Source organism: Dreissena polymorpha, chromosome 4, assembly GCF_020536995.1.
Source record: "Dreissena polymorpha isolate Duluth1 chromosome 4, UMN_Dpol_1.0, whole genome shotgun sequence".
In the NCBI taxonomy this organism is placed as follows: domain Eukaryota; kingdom Metazoa; phylum Mollusca; class Bivalvia; order Myida; family Dreissenidae; genus Dreissena; species Dreissena polymorpha.
The window spans coordinates 35,421,087-35,443,458 of record NC_068358.1 but is presented as its reverse complement, the minus strand read 5'-3'; the positions used below and the strand labels follow the sequence as shown (position 1 = coordinate 35,443,458).

The 22,372-nt window shown below is 33.5% G+C and overlaps 1 protein-coding gene across 3 annotated transcripts in view; it reads right to left on the bottom strand.

The window, feature by feature from the left end:
• Nucleotides 1-14,812: 14,812 nt before the first annotated feature.
• Nucleotides 14,813-22,372, bottom strand: part of LOC127879787 (uncharacterized) — a 43,929-nt gene continuing 36,369 nt past the window's right edge. Inside the window, exons 4-11 of one of the 3 annotated variants that reach the window (XM_052426839.1) lie at nucleotides 21,559-21,769; nucleotides 21,005-21,028; nucleotides 20,419-20,709; nucleotides 20,085-20,153; nucleotides 19,442-19,489; nucleotides 18,732-18,755; nucleotides 18,387-18,401; nucleotides 14,813-17,394 (exon numbers count right to left, since the gene is read on the bottom strand). In XM_052426839.1, the coding sequence (XP_052282799.1) occupies nucleotides 17,258-17,394; nucleotides 18,387-18,401; nucleotides 18,732-18,755; nucleotides 19,442-19,489; nucleotides 20,085-20,153; nucleotides 20,419-20,709; nucleotides 21,005-21,028; nucleotides 21,559-21,769 (819 nt within the window). In that variant the 3' untranslated portion in view covers nucleotides 14,813-17,257. The remainder of the gene's footprint in view (nucleotides 17,395-18,386; nucleotides 18,402-18,731; nucleotides 18,756-19,441; nucleotides 19,490-20,084; nucleotides 20,154-20,418; nucleotides 20,710-21,004; nucleotides 21,029-21,558; nucleotides 21,770-22,372) is intronic. The other 2 variants (XM_052426841.1, XM_052426842.1) reach the window with 2 other exon arrangements.

The following is a 22,372-nucleotide window of genomic DNA, read 5'->3' as shown; positions in this document are numbered from 1 at the left end:
TAAGCTTACTTTCAGCTTGTAAATGATTGTGTCATCAATATTCATTGCACAATAAAGGAGTTATTGAAATGCTGAGATATGAAAACATTAAAACATATTTGATTTTAATGCGAATATCCATAGCATAATATCCAAGTAATTTATATTACCATTTACTTTAAAAGGCCTTTATTAAACCCAACATGCTGAATGCAAAACTGCAATTGACAATAACTAATGAAGGACGGACGGTGATTAATGTTTAAGATATCATAACAAATGGAATCATATCATCGTGATATACCTATACAAAAGATATTCTTGTTGATGTTCACGACGCTTATTCCACTGAAATCTGATTAAACCCTTCCGACGAAGACAGACGAGTCATAAATTAACGCAGACAAAACGCCTGTCAAGAGGGGAAAAGGTTGACTTACCCTTAAATAAGTTCGAAGTACAATTTATATTGAACATTTAAGGTGCTGGTATTCAATAACTGCAAACTATTCCAAAATCGCAAGATGTTATGAGCATCATAAATATCGCAACGTGTGATAGGACAGTATTCAAAAGAAATGTGTTTAAATGCACAGTTATATCTTTGGAGGTACAGACTAAATTAAAGTCTGTAATTAAGCCTAACTATTTATGTGTGTTAAACAATAACAATACAGATGACCGATATGAGGCAATACCTCTATTTGATATGACGTTAATTGTGTCAAATGTTTGTAAATAATTTACTCTTAGATTGATGTCAAACCATTATTTATCAAACTCTGACAGTTGCGAGTCGAAATGTTTTATTTAAACATGGATAGTATGACTAAAGTCTTACAGTCTGGCTCGACAATTGTTTAATACAACAACATGGCGTTAGATACAAATCAGCTTGATTCTAATATTATCACTCTTTAATTGTATGCATTTTATAACGCAACTATATTTTTATATTTCGTGTCGATATAATTAATAGACATAAGTTGATTAAATAATGACAAGACCTTTAATACGACAGAAAGAAATCATTTGCCCTGGTTTTGTGCTACGTTCATTTTTTCCAGTAAATAGTGGCATTAGTATTTATATGCGTACAGTGTATTCTGTTTTGTTTATTAAATAAATGTTTATAATAGTCAATGTCTTGACCGGTTTCTTGTTCAGAAGAATTATTTATACATTGATTTTAGCCAATCGTAAGCGTTTAATCCGGGTAAATAGCTATATTATGTCCCTGTATATATGTATGATAATTTTTCCACTTAATATACTATATATAGCACGGAGTGAGTATATTGTAATAAACGATACTTTTGACTGTTTCTTGCGCACTGATATTTTTTAAATACATATATATCGCATTGAGTCGGTACAATATTTCGACCGAATGTACTATTCTAGGAAGTACAAAATCAATAAAACTAGGTGTATTAATATTCTTTGTCACACGAGTGCATTTATTCCAAGCACGACTTCTGACAACTCAATTGCACGGAGTGACTTGATACCGCATCGCCGTCTTTTGCATTACATAAACCACAAACTTCTTTTTTTTATCTTCGCACGTAGCCCCGTCTAGGATATAGGCCGCCAACCTTCTTCCTCGAGGATCTAGGCGAGTCTCTCCAGCTGCCCCCACGTTTTGCCCATCTGCTGAGCATCTCCATCGAGATCGCAGCCAGTTGTTTCTTCTAAGCTGCTCTTTCCTTTATTCCCTTGCAATTTCAAGGTTAGAGAATGCCTTACTTGATTAAGGCTAGTGGAGAGTGTGACCTTTCTATCGTAAAGGTCTCTGAAAGACGGCTTCTTCAAGGGCTGCTGTTTTGTTCTTCTGCATAACTATGCTTTGGAGATTTTGTCTGGCCAACGGATCTTGGATCTTGAGGACCTTCCTGATGCATATGTTGATGAAGACCTGTATTTTCGTTATGGTCCTGACAGTGGTTCTCCAGGTCTCTGCTTCACGATGTTATTGAAGAGCCTAATTGTTTTGATGATGCCAATTGCGCTGGATCCCCATGTGTTCTTCAGCTGATGAAAAGCTGCTCGTGCTTCAGCGATGTGGATTCTTACGTCTGCGTCCGTTTCCCGATGGTTGTTAAGAATGATGTAAGATAGGTTAAGATTTCAACTCCTCCAGTGCCTCGCCTTGTCATTTGATTAGTGTGTCATTTGATTCGTTGGTATTAAACAATTAGCTCTCCCCTTTTTTGATGGTGAGGCCCAGTCTAGCTGAGTTGTCCGCTACCATGTTTGTTCTTTCCTGCATCCGTTGTTGGGTGCAAATGATACCCAGGCTATGGCCAGCAGAAACAGTAACGGTGAGAGTAAGCATCCTTGCCTCAATCTGGTTCTTACCTTCAAGGCGACAGTGAGTTATCTGCAATGAACGATTATGTAGTTCATAAGACTTCCTGACGATGTTGGTGATCTTTCCTGGAAACCCGTAGTGTCTCTGACGGCCTACCGGTTAACGCTGACGAATGTTTTTTTCAAAGCCGATGAAGTTTACATGCATGAGCGAATGCAACTCCAGGGATTGTTCCAGAAAGATATGTAGGATTGCGATGTTATCAATGCACGACTCCTCCTCATAAAGCCGACTGTATGATCACGGAGATGCGGGTCTACTGTCTCTTTCGTTCGGTGCAGCGTGATGCGATTAAACACCTTACCTGGTTACACATCAGCGTTATTCTTCGATAGTTTGGAAGAAACTGAGGACGCCTGTCTAAGTGAGCTTGATGAGGTATCCATTTTTTCACTTCATCAACTATCATTATTTGTAAAATAAAAAAAAGTAATGTGTGGCTTAAGACGTGCCTTACAGCACATACACTCGGTAATTTGAAACAAATCGCTCTACGTAATCCCTAAGCGAACGGTTTCTATTAAATTGCAACAAATCTTCATAGGCAATATTGAATACTGGACGGAATTCTTGCAATGACATGCAAACGCCCTTTGGCTAAAGTTCTTCTTACTTATACAAACTTGAAAAGTAAAATGTTTTAATAATAAATGAAGTAACACCATAATTGTTTATGTAAGCTTATAGTTTTCTTTTTTTGTTTTAATTATATTTTCGTAATAAAACGAAACTTTTAATTCGGTCTCGGATTTACAGTCCTTGCTTCGGAAACACAATTAATTAAAGCGGTTTTTACGATTACTATACACGTTATAGTTAACTTATTTGTATTGTATATTACCAAAACAGGACAATGTTGCTCTTTAGAGGTACGGCCATACAGATCGCATTTCACACTGGGACAATGTTAGCAATATATTTGGTTTCTTGGATGAATATTAACTCCCTGACAATAAGAGAATCAGGTTTATATGAAACTATTTGATTAAGAATAGTTAATTGTTGAGCTTATCTAACTACCATCGACAAAATTATATAAGACTAAGTTTGTATTTGATATAAAAGAAAACGTATCATATCGTAGTTTGCTTACGCTTAAAAGCCGCCCATCACCGACCCATGAAAGCTTACTGAGGTGATATGTGGTATTAAATCTGAAATTATTAAAACTAATTGGTGCCGGTCAGGCATTGTGCTTTGTTTTGAACAATGGGGTGTACTAGTATAGGCAAAATAAAGTACCTATCATACTATTGTTGTATGAAATAAGTCCTGTATAAATCAATATTATCAATGCTAAGTTTAAATTGTATATTGTCACGTTTAGTTCTAAATTAGTTTTTGTTGTTTGTTAACCTCATTCTTTTAAACAGGCCAATATATTCGCAACATTATGCTGTATTTATATATAAATACCTTCTTTAAATTTTAAAGACTTTGCCATAAAATATTCCGTCTTCTCGCGAGGTTCCATGTTTAAACCTAACGAATTGAATTTAACTATTAGAGACAAGCCTTACGGTAGCATATACATTTGGTATTCAAGAAGTCGTGTTAAAAGCGTATTAATTAATGCTACTTTATTTTTACCAGCGTATGTATGTACCGTATGCATGTAAGATTCGAATGATCTTTTATTCATTAATCACTTGATTTCCTTAACATTTCCGTCTCTTTAATATGCGTACTGAATGCCAATGTACATATGTACCAATTCGGTTCTCGCAATTTTCAAAAATCATTATCGTTGTCATAAACTCAGAGCCGTCAAACAAGCTTTACAATGTATTAGTGTTATGGCATGTGTCTAATTTTCAGCAATTTCATATCGGGCGCAATAATTTCTTTTAAAGTTGTTTATGCAATATGTGTTCTTGAAGAGTGTCAAACAAGTCTAAGGAGGAATCAATAATACAAACCTTGACGTAGCTCTATGGCCGCTATGCATAATAAACGATTTATTCAGAGCATCAAGGAAGTCAATTTTAATGGACAGGTAATGCATGCAAAAAAAATAGTTAACATTTGCAATCGAATCGGGTTGTATTAGTAATACAAAGTTGATTATTACGTTTTGTCAATTACAATGTTCTTTTCTTCGAATGATTTCATGCGGGAGAAACTTAATCGATATTTCTGCATTGACGATTAAAAGTAAATGACCATGTTTTAGCGAAACATTTTAACATTGAATAAATCGAAGACGTGGATTTAACCATTAAAATAAATACCAATATAATAATGTTGATGAGTGCTAGTTTTAGAACTCTAAGAAGTTATATTTATTTTATAATTCTATTGTTCGGTGCAATACATTGTTTCTTCAAAAGAATCGTCATCTGGTTTGTTATAACCAAAGATATATAACAGTAAATGTAAAGTTGTCAGTTTACATCAAAGCATGAAAACATACATATGGAAGAGAAACAGTTAGGAAAGTATTATAACGCACACGACCGGTCCAATTACCGAAAGAAATGACATTCTACAAAAAGCACAGTGACAATATTGCTGGTTATAAAAACCTGCTTCGGAAAAAATAACATCAAACAGGTCGGCATTTTTGTAATTCAATGACAAACCGCCCGTGATGATTTGGGTAACATAGGAATATTATTCACAAGAGAATTGAAATGAAAAACTCATAAGGTTTTATCAACATTGTTATGTCATCAGCGTGTAAGTTGTTTGGAATGTTAAAATAAGCCATTAATGTATGTGTGTTATTTTAAATATTCATTTCATTGAGTTTATTTTAAACAAAGGCCTTGCTAGAATAAATTAGTTTCCATCTTATATGTCAAAGTGAATATTAGATGTGTGATAAAAAGTCATATTCGCAGTTAACTATATTTGCGCCTTTTATCATATTGGGTGGTATTTCATCGAATTTTAGCTGAGATGCGGGTTTAAACAATTTACTATATGGCTGATGTTCGGAGTATTTGATGGTGGTAGTCTGGCTTGTGTTGCATTGGTCTCCAGACAATTTCTGCGTTTTTGAAATTGTCCATAATTTTAAAAAAATATTTTGATCGTGTAATTAATCTTTGTTCGACCAGAAAAAAACAACAACACCGCACTATTCATTCTATTGTTAAAAAAGCAATACTTAAATAGACAATGATATACATCACATTATTCAGACTAGCGATCAAAGCATTTTTGCTATTGTATACAATTTTATTTGCTCGAAGAACATCACTTAACAGCTCCGTCGAGACTATGATGTGCATACTCATAAGAACACTTACAACGTTGCTGTGCGCCTTCGAATCGCGTAACGCAAGATAGTATGCCGACAACACTGTTTGATTGCATGTTAGTGCAACGACTATGCGGATCGCCTTCCCAATAAGGGTATTGTTCGCATGCTATTTTATTTCTTGATTACAGTTTTTTTACAAGCATCATTTTTTATGTGTCTCCAGTCTACACAATGATTGGGAACCAATAGTGGAAACTCTATTCGAAATAAAGGTAAGCGCATACAATGTCGTAACATATTGTACTCGAATGTTTATACCAATCAATCGTTAATGGAACATGACAAAACAGGATGCCATTCAGAATAAATAATAGTCATGCTTTGTAATGTTTATGAAAGAGATGGGGAGTTTGAAATGCTTATCAAAATAAATACAAGTTCTCACAACTAAATGCCTAAGTTGTATCAAAACCATAATGTATATAATATACTAGATTGAATCATAATGAATATTACACTTGAATACAAATTTTCAAATTTCATATTTAATCTTTTAAGAGCAACTTGGTTGAAACATTCCAAAATGCATGTGTCATTTGAGTGGTATTCATAACTATATAACGTACTTTGAAGTTCAAAGGACAGACTTAAATACAAATTCAGAAGATGCTTTCAATTCAGTGTGCTGGCTTTAAGTAAATGTATAATTTAGATAAAGGAATGACGGGATAGCGGGGCAGTATTGTTTGCATACATAACTCATGAAAGCATGATTACAACAAAACCTTTGTGTAATATATTAATGTCTCCCGACTTGCAGCAAAGTCGTACACGTGACCTTTACATATATTTATGGATTTGAAAGTTGTCCTCCGTTTTAAAAAATAACCAGCAAATTTATTTATATGATCAAAAGAAATTTCCAGCTAGTGTGAGAAAACAAATTTAATGTTACAAACCCCTTAAAACTTGACCTTTGATCTGATGATTTCTATTTGAATATGCGTCTTTTTTCAACATTTATTTTTAACTAATACAACAATTTATATGATCGGAGGTCAAAGCGTTCTAAAGCAATGGTGTAGCAAAAACGCCTGTCGCCCGTGCGATCTTTACCTTGGACCTATTGATCTAAAACGCAATATGCGTTATTTTCTCACCAGATGTAAGCACTTTTCTAATTTAGATATCGAAGAAAATGACACTTTCTAGACATCATGAAGAATCCAATTGTTTTATACAAGCCGAATTCACCTTGACCACTGACCTGGTGACCTCAATCTCAAATGCTTCATTTTTTCTCTCTTGTAACCACTATATATTTTTTTATGATAGAAGGTGAAAGTATTCCTTAAATAAGACGCTACTCCTGTGACCTGGTTTCCTGTACTCAGTAGTCTGTTTTTCTTTATCAGAAGTAACAACTGTACCTATTATCATTATCTTAGGTCAAAGCATTCGTATATATCATGCACAAACCAATTTACTGTGACTACCCGTGAACTTGATCTTAGAGCTGTCAACGCGCCGAAGGACATACCTACCGACGTACGGATTGAACGATCATTGCAAAGCAATATTATCTCCACTTATTTAAAGGGTTCATCAATGTTGATGGTAATCATGTATGATTTCATAGTGCTATGAAGTTAAATTCACTGCTTACCGTAATAAAACACGTTAATATTAAATAGCATCATCAACTGAATTATATGAAAGTCATTATTTGACTTCATGAAATAGAGAATAACGAGCATTTGCTTTCGTTAAACAATTTATAGCTTTAAACACATTTATTCAAATTATGCATTCTTGACCCATTGTTGCTTTCTTTCTGTAAAGCAAGCGCAAAAATATTGTTCATATTAAAATGAACAGCAGTTTAACTGCGAGGTAATCCCTCAGAGACCCGTATGTATTCCAATGACCCATAGTTTGTTTAAAGATGCCTAAAGTTATTAGAGGCTAAAGACATGCTAGAATTTGAACACCCGAGACCTATAATTTTGAACCACTGTCTGAAACATATCGCCACAAGTAATCACCGATCAACAAGTGTTTAGAAAATGGCAGTAACAGGGTAACTGCAGTGATATTGGAATGCATGTAATTGCGCTCAAACATATATTTTGCAACCTGCATTCTAGATACGTGAGCATCCAACAGCCATAATGTGGTGAAAGAAATAAAAATCCTCAGCCTGCATTTTACGTTCTTTGTGTACGTATTCTTAATTGCAAACGATCTGGTTTTCATCTTGCACTATTTTGAGTAATGCATTATAAAAGCAATTAACTGTTCAAAGAATATTTCATTTGAAAGTTAGAATAGTTTCAATTGTATTCCTCAGGCCATAGATCCAGACACAAACATAGCGCTGCTCACAATGAGCAATGACGGCGCCATGTTGTTGACACGAATAAAAATGTGTTTTACGAGTCCACACTTTGTGTTTGAAATTATATTATGCTTACAACAAAGTATTTGATAGTCACTTACTTGCAAATAAAATATATGTTAAATGCCTCAAGTTATTCAACATGACTATGGTAAACTTAAAATCCGATTTACAAAATAAAGACAAAAACTTGTACCATGTGTAATAGACGAGGTCGTGCTTATGTATCCCTTGATAGTATATAATAAATAAGTGTAAGCTATTCGATCTCAGTCTGTGCGTAATGAAACAGTGTTTCATGTTTTATAAATTTGTAGTAAACTCAAAACATTTAAGGTTTCTGAAATTATTAATAATAATTATTTTAGAAAAGTATTCATTATGATATGTGTATTCTGATTAGATATCGGGTTTTATTATAAATACAGTGCGTGATATCTCGGGGTGTGATGGATTAGCTGCAAAGGTCGCCATAGACTGGTTTTCTGACATTACTCTGTACAAATTTTAGGGCGGACTATATATTATAAAAAGCAAACAAGTTTATGTGAGTCTTTCTTCTGTTGTTTATTTAAAAATGGTCAATCTGTATACCAATGATTGTACACGATATGTCTAACGTATTCAATACCTAAACACTATTACAATTGATGGCTAGGAAATTTAACGTCATAAAACATTAATGGAAAACACCATTTGTTGAAAAAAATACTCACATTAAATGAAATGTTAATATAATACGCACAACAATAAGGTTACTTGAAAGAAAATCAGAGTGCTGTTTTTATGATGTTTTCGGAAACGCGTCCATGACAACAATGCAGTTAAATCGCATCCACGTATGTATTTCAATCGAAATTACCAAACCTTTGGATATTACATACATTCGGAGGTCGCAGATTATTGAGGAACCCTCATATAAAGTAATATGCTAAATTACTTTCTATTTGGTATTGAATTAAGTATTGTTAATTGTTTGCCTGAAGTATACGATACGGCAGGAAAACGATATTGAGAGTTCGACTGTACTTAAAAGAACTTCATTCGTATGAAATCTCTGTTAATATTTGTGCCATATTACCAAACAAATGTTGTTCAGGAAATAAATTTTTATTTTAGGTTTCAAAAGTATAATGTGTTACAGGCATGCGCGATTACTGTCTCAAAACAAAGATTAGAGAGTTTGTATTATTATAAGCATCACTCCATATTCCCAATATTAAACCTCTGGCAAAACAAGACAAGTAGTTATCGACTCAAATTTAATCAATTATAGTATAAATGACAAAGTAAAATTTCGTCGCATTGCGTCATTGAATAGTTCAGGGCTCACACATGCCAACAACATTCGTGTGTGTTCAATGTATCCAGCAATTGATTATAGATTTTTGGAAATGAGAAGACAAAATTCATAACAAATTAACCCATTGCATTCAATAAAACGTTTGCTGGCTCCAAGCGACTTTATATATTAGAGACTTTACTGTGATGAGTGCGGGGTAAAAACAATAATTTGTATGAAGCACTAAATGGTGACACTTCAGAACACTAGTATTCTTTATTTAAACATCCGCATGTGTGCAGCAAGACTGACGTATCGTGTATTAATCGCATATACGTCGTTGAAGTGGTTTGCCTCTTAAGAGAGACTATGAATTAAAAAGATTAAAACATACTTAAACAATGAGTAGTATTTTAGGCTTTCAAAAAGCTTATTGTGGGATTTGGAAAGGCACTGGCTCAAGTATTGCAGATTCTTTAAAACAAATACCATTAAACGATTTTATAAACAAATCTATGTTATATGGATTAATCTAAATGTATTATTATATGCAGCAAACAAAACATCATGGATTCGAAACCAATGCAAAATTTAAATCTACAAATGCTGATAATTGAGTGTTGATGGTATATTAATAAATTGTAACTAAAGTTTGATTCTGAGGATTACAAGACATGGCCTTAAAGGAACATTTTCACAGAGTGTGCATGTATTTGAAGTTTGTCATTAAAGAAATAAAAAAGATAAACCTCAACTGGGCTTGTACAACTGACTCCTTGAGTAAACGTCTAACGCTCAAACCACTCGGCCATCCGTGCTTATACAATGAGTGATGTATTTTTACTTTATGTAAGTAACCCTCGTAGTGTCACAAAATATAACGACAATAACAATCATTTCGCATTGCAACGCTTTATAATGTTCAGGTTTTTAAATCGTCAAAAGATGCATATAATGGATATTTTAGAGCATGGTATATGTTCAGTATTATCATAACTACAACGAAAATTTGCGAATCTTAAACATTTTGTTTAAGGTGTTCAATTTACCAAAACGTCGGAATAAAGGGAGGACTTTTCATTGATAAAATGAGAAATAAATGGGTTGCGTTTTTGTTATATTTTTCAAACAAAAAATTCATACATATCTTCTTTTCATGCAGTAATTAATCGCATGTTTTACGAGCGATATCCACGTAAACAGCAACACCATGTTTCTGTAAATGTATATGGTGTGTTAGCGAGTATCGTTTTCACGCGTCAGTCTGCATGTATTGCGATTATATTGAGGATTGAATAATCGAATACTTTATTTTGTTCTGTTTGGAAATTCGTAAAGTACGTATATTCTGTACATGAATAGGGTGGGTGGGTAAACGTATCGATTGAGGACGGTTCGCCTTTGTTCGAAAAGTCTTACGGCATGTGTTGACTGCATATATGTCAGCACCAACATTCCCGACTGGTAATTAGCAACCGATGATAAACACATATAGTTGCTAGAACGCCGAAGCAACCATTGTTTAACAAATAGCGAAAGCAGGGCAACCGTACTGACCTGCAATTCAGATTGACACCCGCGAACACAAACAACCTTAATTTGCTGAAAGAAATTATGTACCGACGTTCGATACCTTTTCTATTTTTATGTACGCTGTGTTGCAAAATATTTGTTTATAATCTTATAAGACAACGTTTATTGTTGACAAAGGGGATATTTAAAGTATTTTATCTTAGGTTTGAACTATTAATTGGAACGTAACACCAAGTTCAATAGTACTCCCCATGCAATCAGTCCCGTAAAACAGTCCCTTGACTCTCATAACAGTTCGCGATGGCGGATGCTCGTTTTTTTATTAAATATTTCCATTGTTCCATGATTCCAATTTATGTTTGATAATTAAATAATTCCAGTTAAATGTTGAATAAAATCGTAGGTTAATCTATTATAACATTATGCAATCCCCCATACAAGAATAAATTTCATTTTCTGCTTTAATATGCGCAGGTTCTTTGTTTCTAAGACATTCATTGCTACAGATGACCAAGTATCGTATACAAGTTCTGATTTATTAGTTTGGACACAATCAAACTGATCGGACAATGTTAATAGTACATTTCAATCATTAAATTGTTTGACCCCTTATTAAGCCATGAAGAACAAAAATGCATACCAACTTAGGCACGTTCTGCCACTTTGAATTTCAAGATATAACCCCGCGTGATTGATGAGTGTGAATTTGCATATGAATACATTTAGGAAAGCAACTATTATGACTGGGCTACCAGCACACGTAGTGTTTCTGTATCCTTTGATATTAAATCATAAAAGATTGTAAAACATATAAACATATAACATCTAATTATTTTTACCTATAGAACAGTGTTTTAAGTTGTGAAAGTGTTTAGAAACACCTTGCACATTTTAAATAATTATCCAATTTAACACTCTAAAATTTTATTCACACAGGAAAACGTTTAAAAGCATAAGCTTTTAAAGAAAGCTCTTTTAAAGGTATATTAAAACAACACTTGTATGTCCGTTTGAACCGGTGAATAATGGTTTATTAGAAATATATTGAAATGATGTCCAATACCATCATTGGAAAATTGACTGCTTCTTGGTTCGGTGTTGCGATTGTTACTATAAACATGTCAAATTTAAAACAAGCTCCCTCTTTAATCGCATTAGTACTCGACAATATATATTGGCACTCTTCGTAGGTAGGGGGCTTGACTGTTTTATACTTCACGTGATTTCCCGGTGTGATTGCTTCTGTTCGTCTGAAAGGATGTGCTGCCTATGTCCCCAGAGCGTTTCTGACATTGCTACAGTAAGTACATCTGGGCGCGTTAAATACCATGCATACAACCAAATACATGTGGTAGTGTGTCCTGTATGCATTGGTTAATATGACGTTAGTTAGATATACATAAGCATGCTTATGTGACTATTTTATTTATTTAAGTCATACAAATGTATAATCATAATGGTCAGGACCTTGAATTAACACAATTGTATGCACACATGCTATATTTCACTTAATATTTTAATATAGTCCATATTATCATCGTGGCAGTAAAGTGATATTCCCGATAATGAAATTTTTGATAAACTAATAGAAAGAACAAAATTATCAAATAAAATTATGTACTCGCAAATCCAACGTTTTCTTGCAACATACATATATATATAAATTGTAGATATTTTATTAGAATTACTATAAAATAAATGAACAAAAACAGTTTTATACGTACATTTTTGCCGTGTTGGATCATATGATTTAAATAACCATGTAAGATGCGACACCGGATACTGGCATATATATGAACAATATAAATTAAATAAAATTGACAAGGGTATAGTTTTATAAAGATAATTCAATAAAATTAAATGTTATAGGTAATTAATGACAAATATCTAAATTCAAATAATTCCAGGTATACGTGTAATCGAAGCGTATTTTGAGAAATAGTTGTTTTACATAAAAAATCTACGACGTGGTGTTAAGTACAAGTCGTTATTAAGACGATATTTTATTCGTGCCCCTCCGTGAACATTGATGCATCAATGCATACTTTGGGTAATAATATTACCTAAACGAGTTTTGGTTCAATGTTTCATCCCGTTAAACAAAGCGTATGGATTGAAGTTCTTTTTAATTTAAGTGAGAGTACTGATATCATTTTTGTTTTACTTTTCAGGAAACATTAAGTCAATACGTGGCTTATTATTTATATGTAATGTCCACAATAGAAACTCCAGTGTACTCGAAGGTATTTGGATTATTCCCTCACATAGAACGCAAATAGGTATTCCATTAGCAGTTGTGATTTCGATTAAGACACTTAACACACGCCATCAACGCGTGTTCTTATTCACGAATAGTTCAGCTTGAAACTTAGGCTTTCACTATTTAAGATACAGAATCTTTATTCATATTTTATAGCAAAACACTTGAAAACAATACACTCGTATTTGCTCATCTCACTCATATCCGATAAATACTGTTTTATTAAATGCATTAATTAATTGCGGATTGATCTGTGCTCTGTAAGAGGTGGTACACGAATAGAACAAAAACGAACTTAAGCGACCTTAATCCGCGATAAAATGCTTCATTATGTAATTTTAACATTCAGCAAACACTTCAAATATGATAAAAAGAGCTCTGAACTTAAAAATTGTTTCCGAAAACGGGCTGGTCATTGTCTGGAATATCTGAGTAAACAGCACGACGCGTCAGTGTCAACAATATCATTATCAAAACGACACAAAATGTATATATATATATATATATATATATAGTTTTAAAAGTCTCGTAATATTTGTTATAAACGTTTGTATACGTCAAATATATAATTTCTTATGGTCTTTTCCTGAATATTGTTAGTGGTATCGCACGTTTACAATTTTTTTGGTAAAAATATGTTTTAAACATATTTTATAATATAAATGTCTTTGCTTTCGCCATGTTAATTGTGAAAAGGATTGTAGTATATATCGTTTTGGTCTCTCTGTGAGATATCTATGTTACCACCTTCGCGTCCTGTATTTCGGCGCAGCGACGTATAGCCTTTACAAAGCAGAACAAAGCCTACGCTAAACATTAAAACATGAACATGAAGTAAGTTGATCTTTGCATTTGAACGGTCGATTAAAAGCATTGTCCGTTTAAACGATGTAAACGTCTCTTAATAGTCATTCGCCATACAGACCTGCCAGCTGAAAAAATGAATTCGTCCTTACTTATTTTGTGTTCGATTTAATTTTACAAGGTTTACATTCATCCTGTTCTATACTTTAATATATCTTTGTATGTCAGGTTGTACTATTTTGTAGTGCACATAATTCCAATAAGTGTACTATAACTTTACATTACTGATATTTAATTTATTTTGTTTAAGCGAAATAAATACCTAGTTTCAAATATATATTTATGAGGTCGCCGTGGTGTTATGGATATGGTGTCCGCCTAGCGACCGGGAGGTCCTGGGTTCGATCCCCACTGTGGGATGTTCTTTAGATGTCCCCCGCAAAGACACCAAACCCAGGAACGGACTTGAGAGCGTTTCAATAAGCCTGGGGCTTTCGATGCAATCGAGCCAAAATAAATGTGCTTAAACTAAAAAGATTTCTTTTACGATATAATGGTTGTATATTCCGTACCTAGACGGACGTTGGCGTCTGTACGTGCGCGTATTCGCGACGCGCATTACGTTTTTGATGTTATAATGCATGTAACAACTGCAATAACAACATCTTCTTAAAGCTTATGGTATGACTTATCTTTATTAATATAGGTATCTGTTTCCACATCAAATACTTCAACTAAACATGCATGCGTTGGGAGTTCATAAGATCGAGGAGAGCGATCTGCAGTCTTGCTAGTATATTTTTAGTATGTCCTTTGTCATATTTATAATTGCTAACATCTGCCTTATTTGTGTATGGATGTGTTTTTGCATGCAAGCCGACAAGCGTGTTTGTTTGTGTGCGTGTGGTTCTTTTACGGTTTTTCCTTTTTACATAGAATTGGGTTCTAGAATGTATAGCAAAAGCACTAATACCCACCATTTATCTATTTATTATTTACATATAAGGAAATAATAACAAAATTCATTCAATAAAAACAATGTTCACCATGCAAACTAAAATAAATCACATATTGTTTTTACAAACGCAATTGCAAATGCAGTTTTGAAGTTTAACTACTCTAGAAAATAATACTAAAATTTCAGTTTAAATGGCATGTCTTAGTAGCGTTTTCCTTTTGAAGCACAACGCTTAAAAAATACCTTTATTACGAGGATACAAACAAAATCGCTAAAAATTGTAGCACGCTTTGCCTGAATTTCGAACATACAAACACACTAACAAATGCGACATATCATATAGCTATATATGTTAGACAATGAAACTAGGGCTGCACCGAATATCCGAAATATCCGAGATTCGCGGATCCAAACGAGGATTCGCGGATCTAACCGTGATTGGTAAAATCGGTTTCGAATCCGGATTTTATTTGAGTTTAACCTTTCGTGTGCGTTTATTGTTTCTTTCGCCCTAATACGTTTCGTTAAATTGTTTCTTTCTGTTTGAAAGGCTGACTGGTATGTAGTTTGTCACAATTATCGCTACTTTTTCGACAAAAACATGGTACTATACAGTCTACTTTCGTTTTCGATGGTGCAAAATGGCGCAGAAGAAAAATCGCGATGCACATAAACAATTAAAATTCTCGGTGTGGAAGCATTATGGGTTTTATCAGCATACTAATTCTGACTAATAAGTGGTCGTTACGAAGTATTTTATTGAAACTTATTGCAGATTGCGTGTGATGCGTTTTTTTCTTGTTAAAATACAGCGTTATTCATATTATATCTGACTGACATAAATGTGTTTAATATGAGACATTATTATTAATGTTTGTCGTTAAAATGATTACACTATTTCGTGTGTGTGCGATTTTGAGAAATTTGCGGAATCTGGACCCGGGGATAATTTTTTTTTTAACAACGAAAGTCAATTTTTTTATCTACTTAGTATTTGTTTTTGTTTTTGATGTCGTTATTTCTGCTTCCACTTCTGCTGTTGCGGCTGCAGCTGCATCTACCAATGCTGCTAAAGAAGTATAAATATTAGTAGTTGTAAAGTTTATAATAATAAAAAAATTTAATTACTTTTCTCATAAGACATATATACGTTCTGGTGTTTCAAAACATAATTTTGGTTATAACAATATAAATTATAATTTATTATGCGTATTTTTACTTTCAAATTAGAATTCGAACTGATATTCGATATACGAGCCTTTGGATTCGAATTCGAATCCGATTGAAATTTTGGATTCGGTGCAGCACTAAATCAAACAAACATTTTATCTTAAACGGGTCTGAATGATCAACTTTGGAATGATGAGAAACAAGGGCATAATGTCTTACTAAATAATGACAATCAATTCGTTCACATATGATCAACAAGCATCACCACTACGGCGATATCATATTCATTAATAAAGAATGCACAATGACTTCGTACGTTTGTTAGTTGTATTCAAAGTATAATACCGTCTGCATGGCGTTACCCGTAAATGCCATTTTTTGAATGGTCAATAACACCACTCACAGCACAATGTCCGACAAATCAAAACAGAACCGTATCTATCATGTTTAATGGGTGTATAATTCAGTGTTTAGGGTACAATTTTTTTATGTCATCTAAAATATAAATTCCCATATTGTTTGTTTTGTATCCAATGTGATTCAATGATATATTTTAAGTTTATGTATGAATATTAATGGAAATTCTAGTATGGGTTCATACCTATATAATCAATTAAACAACAACAAAACCAAGGTTGCAAAAAACTACTGATGCGACAAATTTTGATCTTTATAAAATGCTTCATATAATAATATGAACATGTTCATGCAATTTTACAATATAAATGTTATTTATATCTAATCATAAATAACATTTATGTTTCTCTCTACTATTTAACCAATCACACATCTTAATGTATATACCCGTTTTAAATCAACATTCGATACTAATAGAGATGATTCACGTTCTAGCCAAACACTTCAAACTGTTAAACACTGACTACGTCTCCAGTGTCATAACTCATTGGACACTGGTCTAGGTGCAAGTATATGTCGTTTCACAATCGCAATTATAAATCCGTTTGTATGAAATGCAAACAACTAGTCCCCGTATCAGAATGTTTAAATGTTCTCACATTACGATAAGCGATGTGTAGATATAAATTCACTGTCTCCAGCATGTAACGTCTGCATTGTTGGCGACAAAACAAATAAGAGTCCCCAGCCAAAAACTGTAACATGTTCTTGCACGTGTTTACAGCTTTGAGTCAATTTAACTAATGGATTTTACATTTCAAATAGTTCAAACATCTACACAAGTTATATCTCAAATTTAAAACCACAGCCGAATTTCGTTCCAAGCTGTTATTGGAATACTTCACCAACGGACACTGAGGCATAATCAACTATGTCACTGCCTGTGATATATGTTTGTAATCGTGACAACGAGAACTAAGAATGTTAATGCACACGAGGAAAACCGTCCATTATAGAAGAGGGACGACAACGTACATGCTGCACCGGACAATTGAGATGGCGAGTTGCTATCTGAAAAAAAACAGATAACTATTCAGTTGGCATCGCATGAATATATAAAACTTACGCATCATTTGCGCTTCTTTTTTATATCGTACCAGAGCCATGCTCTGAAGTATACTTCCTCTAACTTAGATTGTAAAGTGAAATAATTAAATGGTTACTGGTTACACTCTATTGGTTTTGTCTGGCACGGTCCAAACGTATATCAATAACGTTTTTCAGTCATATTCCATTATATTTTAATTGTTATTTCAATATCCAAACACTTTAAATCATCCAAACACACGTTGCATGGATAAAAGACTCTTTAATAGCTATTTCAATATCCCAACACGCAAAATTATCCCGACACATGGATAAATGACTCTTGTCTGGTCTACAAAACTAATTCAATTAAGTTTTACTTATCTAAATGTCTTCCCAACTATAAGGAAATGTACTATTATATTTATACAAATAAAAGAATAATAAGCTCACAAAAGGAAATATGTCTGTAAGACACTAATAAACGTTCACCTAGCAACACAATTTTATTGGATACGAACGACACAAGTTAAGCAATTTCACATTGCTGCTTAAAGGGCCAATTTTTGGTTGTATAGAAAATATCCCAAACACATATTGAAGTGCACATGCTAAAACTCTAGTTTATATGTTTGTTTCAGCCCTCTTAATTTTTACATTTTAAGTAACTCGCAACCTGCATCACACAAATCCAAAAGATAGACGAACGGACGGAGGAACGGAAGGAGGACGGTCGGACGGTATTGTGCACAGACGATATGAGAGACGGCCAGTGGCAAACCAATATGGTAATAGTGGGCCATATCAATCCTCGGCATACTACTTTTTTCTATGGACATTACTACGTGAATTCATGGTTAAATTATACTAATGGTTTTAACATAATATAATATGCTTCATATTATGCCATGCGCAATATCTATTAACATAAGCATTCTTTTCTGCACCAAACAGAAAACACAATATCTTCTTCTCACCCATTAATGTTCCTCCTTCGAAGGCATATGGAGAACAGACGTAAATTGTTATTGATTGCCAGATTGCTTCAATACTGACGTAATACCACGTGGTAGATAACATAAATGTTTTAATTGATATTTAACCAAACATTTGTATCGATTCGATGCCCGTTTAAATTGTTTAAATATTAGCGCTATCGGATACAAACATATTAAGCATGTAGTGTTACAAGGCAACATATTCGAATATACGTGATTTAACTGTTACATATACGTCTTTAAATGTTCCCAATCGAACCTCGTCAACTTTTAAAATCGTGATTGTTACATGCTTTAAACAAACTTATATGAATTCTTACTTACCCCTTTTGCTGTGATTTGTTTCTGCTGTTAAAAAAAGGAAAGAATAACGAGTTAGTTCTATTGTAGCATTCTAAATGATAATGCTTGCTGAAAATTGCACATATAATGCTATTTTAAAATCTTTGATATGACGACATCAAATGTCAGTTTCACTTGGGCAATGTTTTCCGCATTATATACGTATAATATATTATTCACCATAGAGGTTTGATGCTTAATAAATCATAGCGAAAGAACAAATAAACTAGCCATACATAATTAAGTAATAATTAAGTAAAATTGCTTAGGGCTATAAAAAAAGTTCATACAATTTGTACGACGTGAACAGATCAAATATAAAGAACAAATCAATACAAATAACGTCAAAAACAAAGAGAAAAGGAGTAAGCGAAATAAGCATTTCAAAAGTGCTTAACAATAATAATAAAAACTAACAATGAATATTTGTAACTGCTTATACAGTTTATGGATAATAGCAGAAAAACGTTGGAATTTTTAATGTATGTAGTATTTATGACGTCGCTTTGTTGTACATTTGGGTATATTTTGTATTCAAATTCTTTAATAAAGGTCTGTTTGAATGAAGCTTAATTAAAATGCATGAAACATCCAGGAAAAAACTAATTGAGATGTACTGCAAAACTAATGGAAATTCCAAGCGCAACGGTTAGTATTATAGGGTGTTTTCTTTACGAAGCCAACTACCTTACCCAGCTCTGTATCTTCAAGAATCTTTTTACGTGATCGCTTTGCAGAACCTACAGAAATACGTTCGGGACGTAAACCAACGTCAGAGTTGTTTGAATTTCGATCTACATGTAATATGTAAATACACCGGAATAAATATAAATTAGCCAGGAATGCAGTCAGATCTTACGAAACAAATTCGTTGACTCTATTCACGTCTTCTAGCAGACACAAATATTATATGAGTTGTAGAACTGTTGTCGTCTCGAGAATTGTCAACAAGGAATACATGCAATAAATATGTACGTGCATTATACGTGCAATGGTACATTAGTCACTTTTTAAAATGGCTACAATCAGATGCGGTTTTTCTGTTATTGGAATTTCCATTATGTTTTCAATCATTCTGCGAAATAAATTCATGTGCGTCCGATGGATTACGAAAGTCTACTGGGTTTCCAAACACATAACAGTGGCTACTTTTCAGCCTAAAAACCGACTTGTAGAGCGAGTGTCAGACCGTTATTTGATACTTTATGATTCAAAGTCCAAAGACACAAGTGACTCGAATTAAACCAGCAAGAGATAGAAATGTGGTATTTTTCAACAAGTCGGTTTATAAGTCTGGAACATCTAAGAGGTAACAACAGAAAAACGGAAAAATACCTTTACTAGACGTGTCTTGTGTAATATATTGTTCGTCTTGAGATCGTGGTTTTATGTTCGGATTCACACCTTGCAAAATAATGGCATACTTGCTGGTTACATTCGAATGGTTGTGCCCTCAGTCTTAATCAAATTAAGAACGACACATATTGCCAAAGCACGAGGTTACATTTATGGCATACATAACGCTTATGATATAAATAATACTGCTTTGGCACTGACTTTGACCTAAATTATTAGAGCAAACGGAAACAGGTGCTTTCTATTTAAATACATCCAACACAACTTATATTGAATAGAGCGTGTATGTGTTGCATGTGCTGAAGGTACCTACCATTAAGAACCATAACATGTTTGTTGGTGATCTCCAAATCGGAGCTTCTGCATATATAATTTCCGCCGTCACTCATTTCACTGTGATCTATTTCTAACTGACTGTGTAACGTCTTTGTTTCCGCCACTCTGAATTTCGCAATAGTTATTCCTCTTAACTGGTTTTGCTTGATTTTCTGACCGTCCAAGAACCAGTCAATGTCCTCAGGGGGATACAGTTCACCAGTGGCATTACACGTCAACACTATCTTCTCTCCTTTTTCCACATAGCTTTTCCCTCCAATTTTAATGGCTGAAATATATACACGTATTTCAGTTTTACGCTCACCATAACAGTTAATGCGCTTCAATCTCAACGTATGAAAAAACATCTGTTTAAACATATGAATATTATATAGTATTATTATGTGTTGTAGCACATGGAAACTTAATAAAAACAGTAATTAAAATACAAAGAATTACTGTTAACAAATATAGTATTGTAAATAATAAACACGGGTATGTTCACTTCACGTAGATTCCAGAGAAAAATACTTTAACATGGTTGCAATAAAGTAACTGCCTTTGTAGCAATAAAAATTGCATACCTACAAGTCTTGGAACAGCTTCATCTGTGAAAAGAAAGATCCAGTATAAGTTAGTCAGTCATACTGTAAGCTATTAATATAATAAGGTGGTTGGTTTTATTGTTTTTATCTAACAATGCTATTCATGTTCGGAACACTTGGATAATCTTAAATAGTCCACAACCATTATGATCTCCATGCCGAAGTTTTATCAGCATACATTTTATCCTAAAATTTGATTTTCTAATAATACTTAACAAGTTATGGCGATTAAATCTGTAAGTTACTGTGTTTAAATAGTTGCATTTATGCAAGAATATTTCACTAACAGTGATGTTACTTTTACAGACGTAAAACTGATCAAAGATAAAAATTAAAGACGGGAATTTTCGGATACAATTTCAAACTGCGAGTTACATTTTGTTATAAGATACCTATCAAAATCTATTTCTTACCCATAACTTGATAGAATCTGTCGACGCACGTGGACCTACACGTATTTCCATTCAAATGTTAGTTTAAATACATACTATGGTAACAATCAAGTATTTGACTTCATACTAGCAGACTCTTACCCAATACGTTGAGCTGCACGTATTTCCTCAGATCCTCTTTGGTGCTGATTTGGCACTCATAGACGCCTGCATGGTGTGGCTGGACGTTGGATATCACAAGGTTCCATTCGTCTCGGTGCGGCATATGGTCGACACTTATATCTGGATCATCCACGAACACCATGTTTCCGAAGGTAAGGACATGTTCGTTGGTGGTCTTCTTCCAGATTATCTGTACAAATGTATTATGTTACTGTTGTTGTTGACTTAATTACGGCTACTATAGTGCATGTTATTTCAAAAATGTTTAAACAATGTTTAAACATTTTATTACATGTTTAAACGTTTATGTTTGTATTTTTATTCGTAGTAATCTAATATAAATTTGATTTATGCTACAATGTGTTTAATATTTGTGAATACAGTATGTTGGCGATTCATGAATACCTGTTATAATCGACCTAACGAACAAGCTTATTTGATGTGATATGGTTTGGTAATATAGTGAAAGGTTTAATACAAGACGTTGTCTAAAATGAGAATCCCCAATGGAACATTTTGATAGCTCTAACAGCACACGATCAAAACTAAGTAAAATGATTCAGCATGTACAATTTAAAAAATATATCGTTCCAGTGAAATAAGGTCGATACACATAAGTTTTCCTAAGGCTTGGTATGTTTCACTGTTCCCAGGACTTAATTTATCGTTCGAATTGCATTCTTAAGCGCTTTGATCATTCATCATTTTAATTTTACGTATGATCACTAGCGAGCAGCAAAAACACATAAGCATGCTTAATGGTGCTTCACAACAAATGATATATTAAACAAAA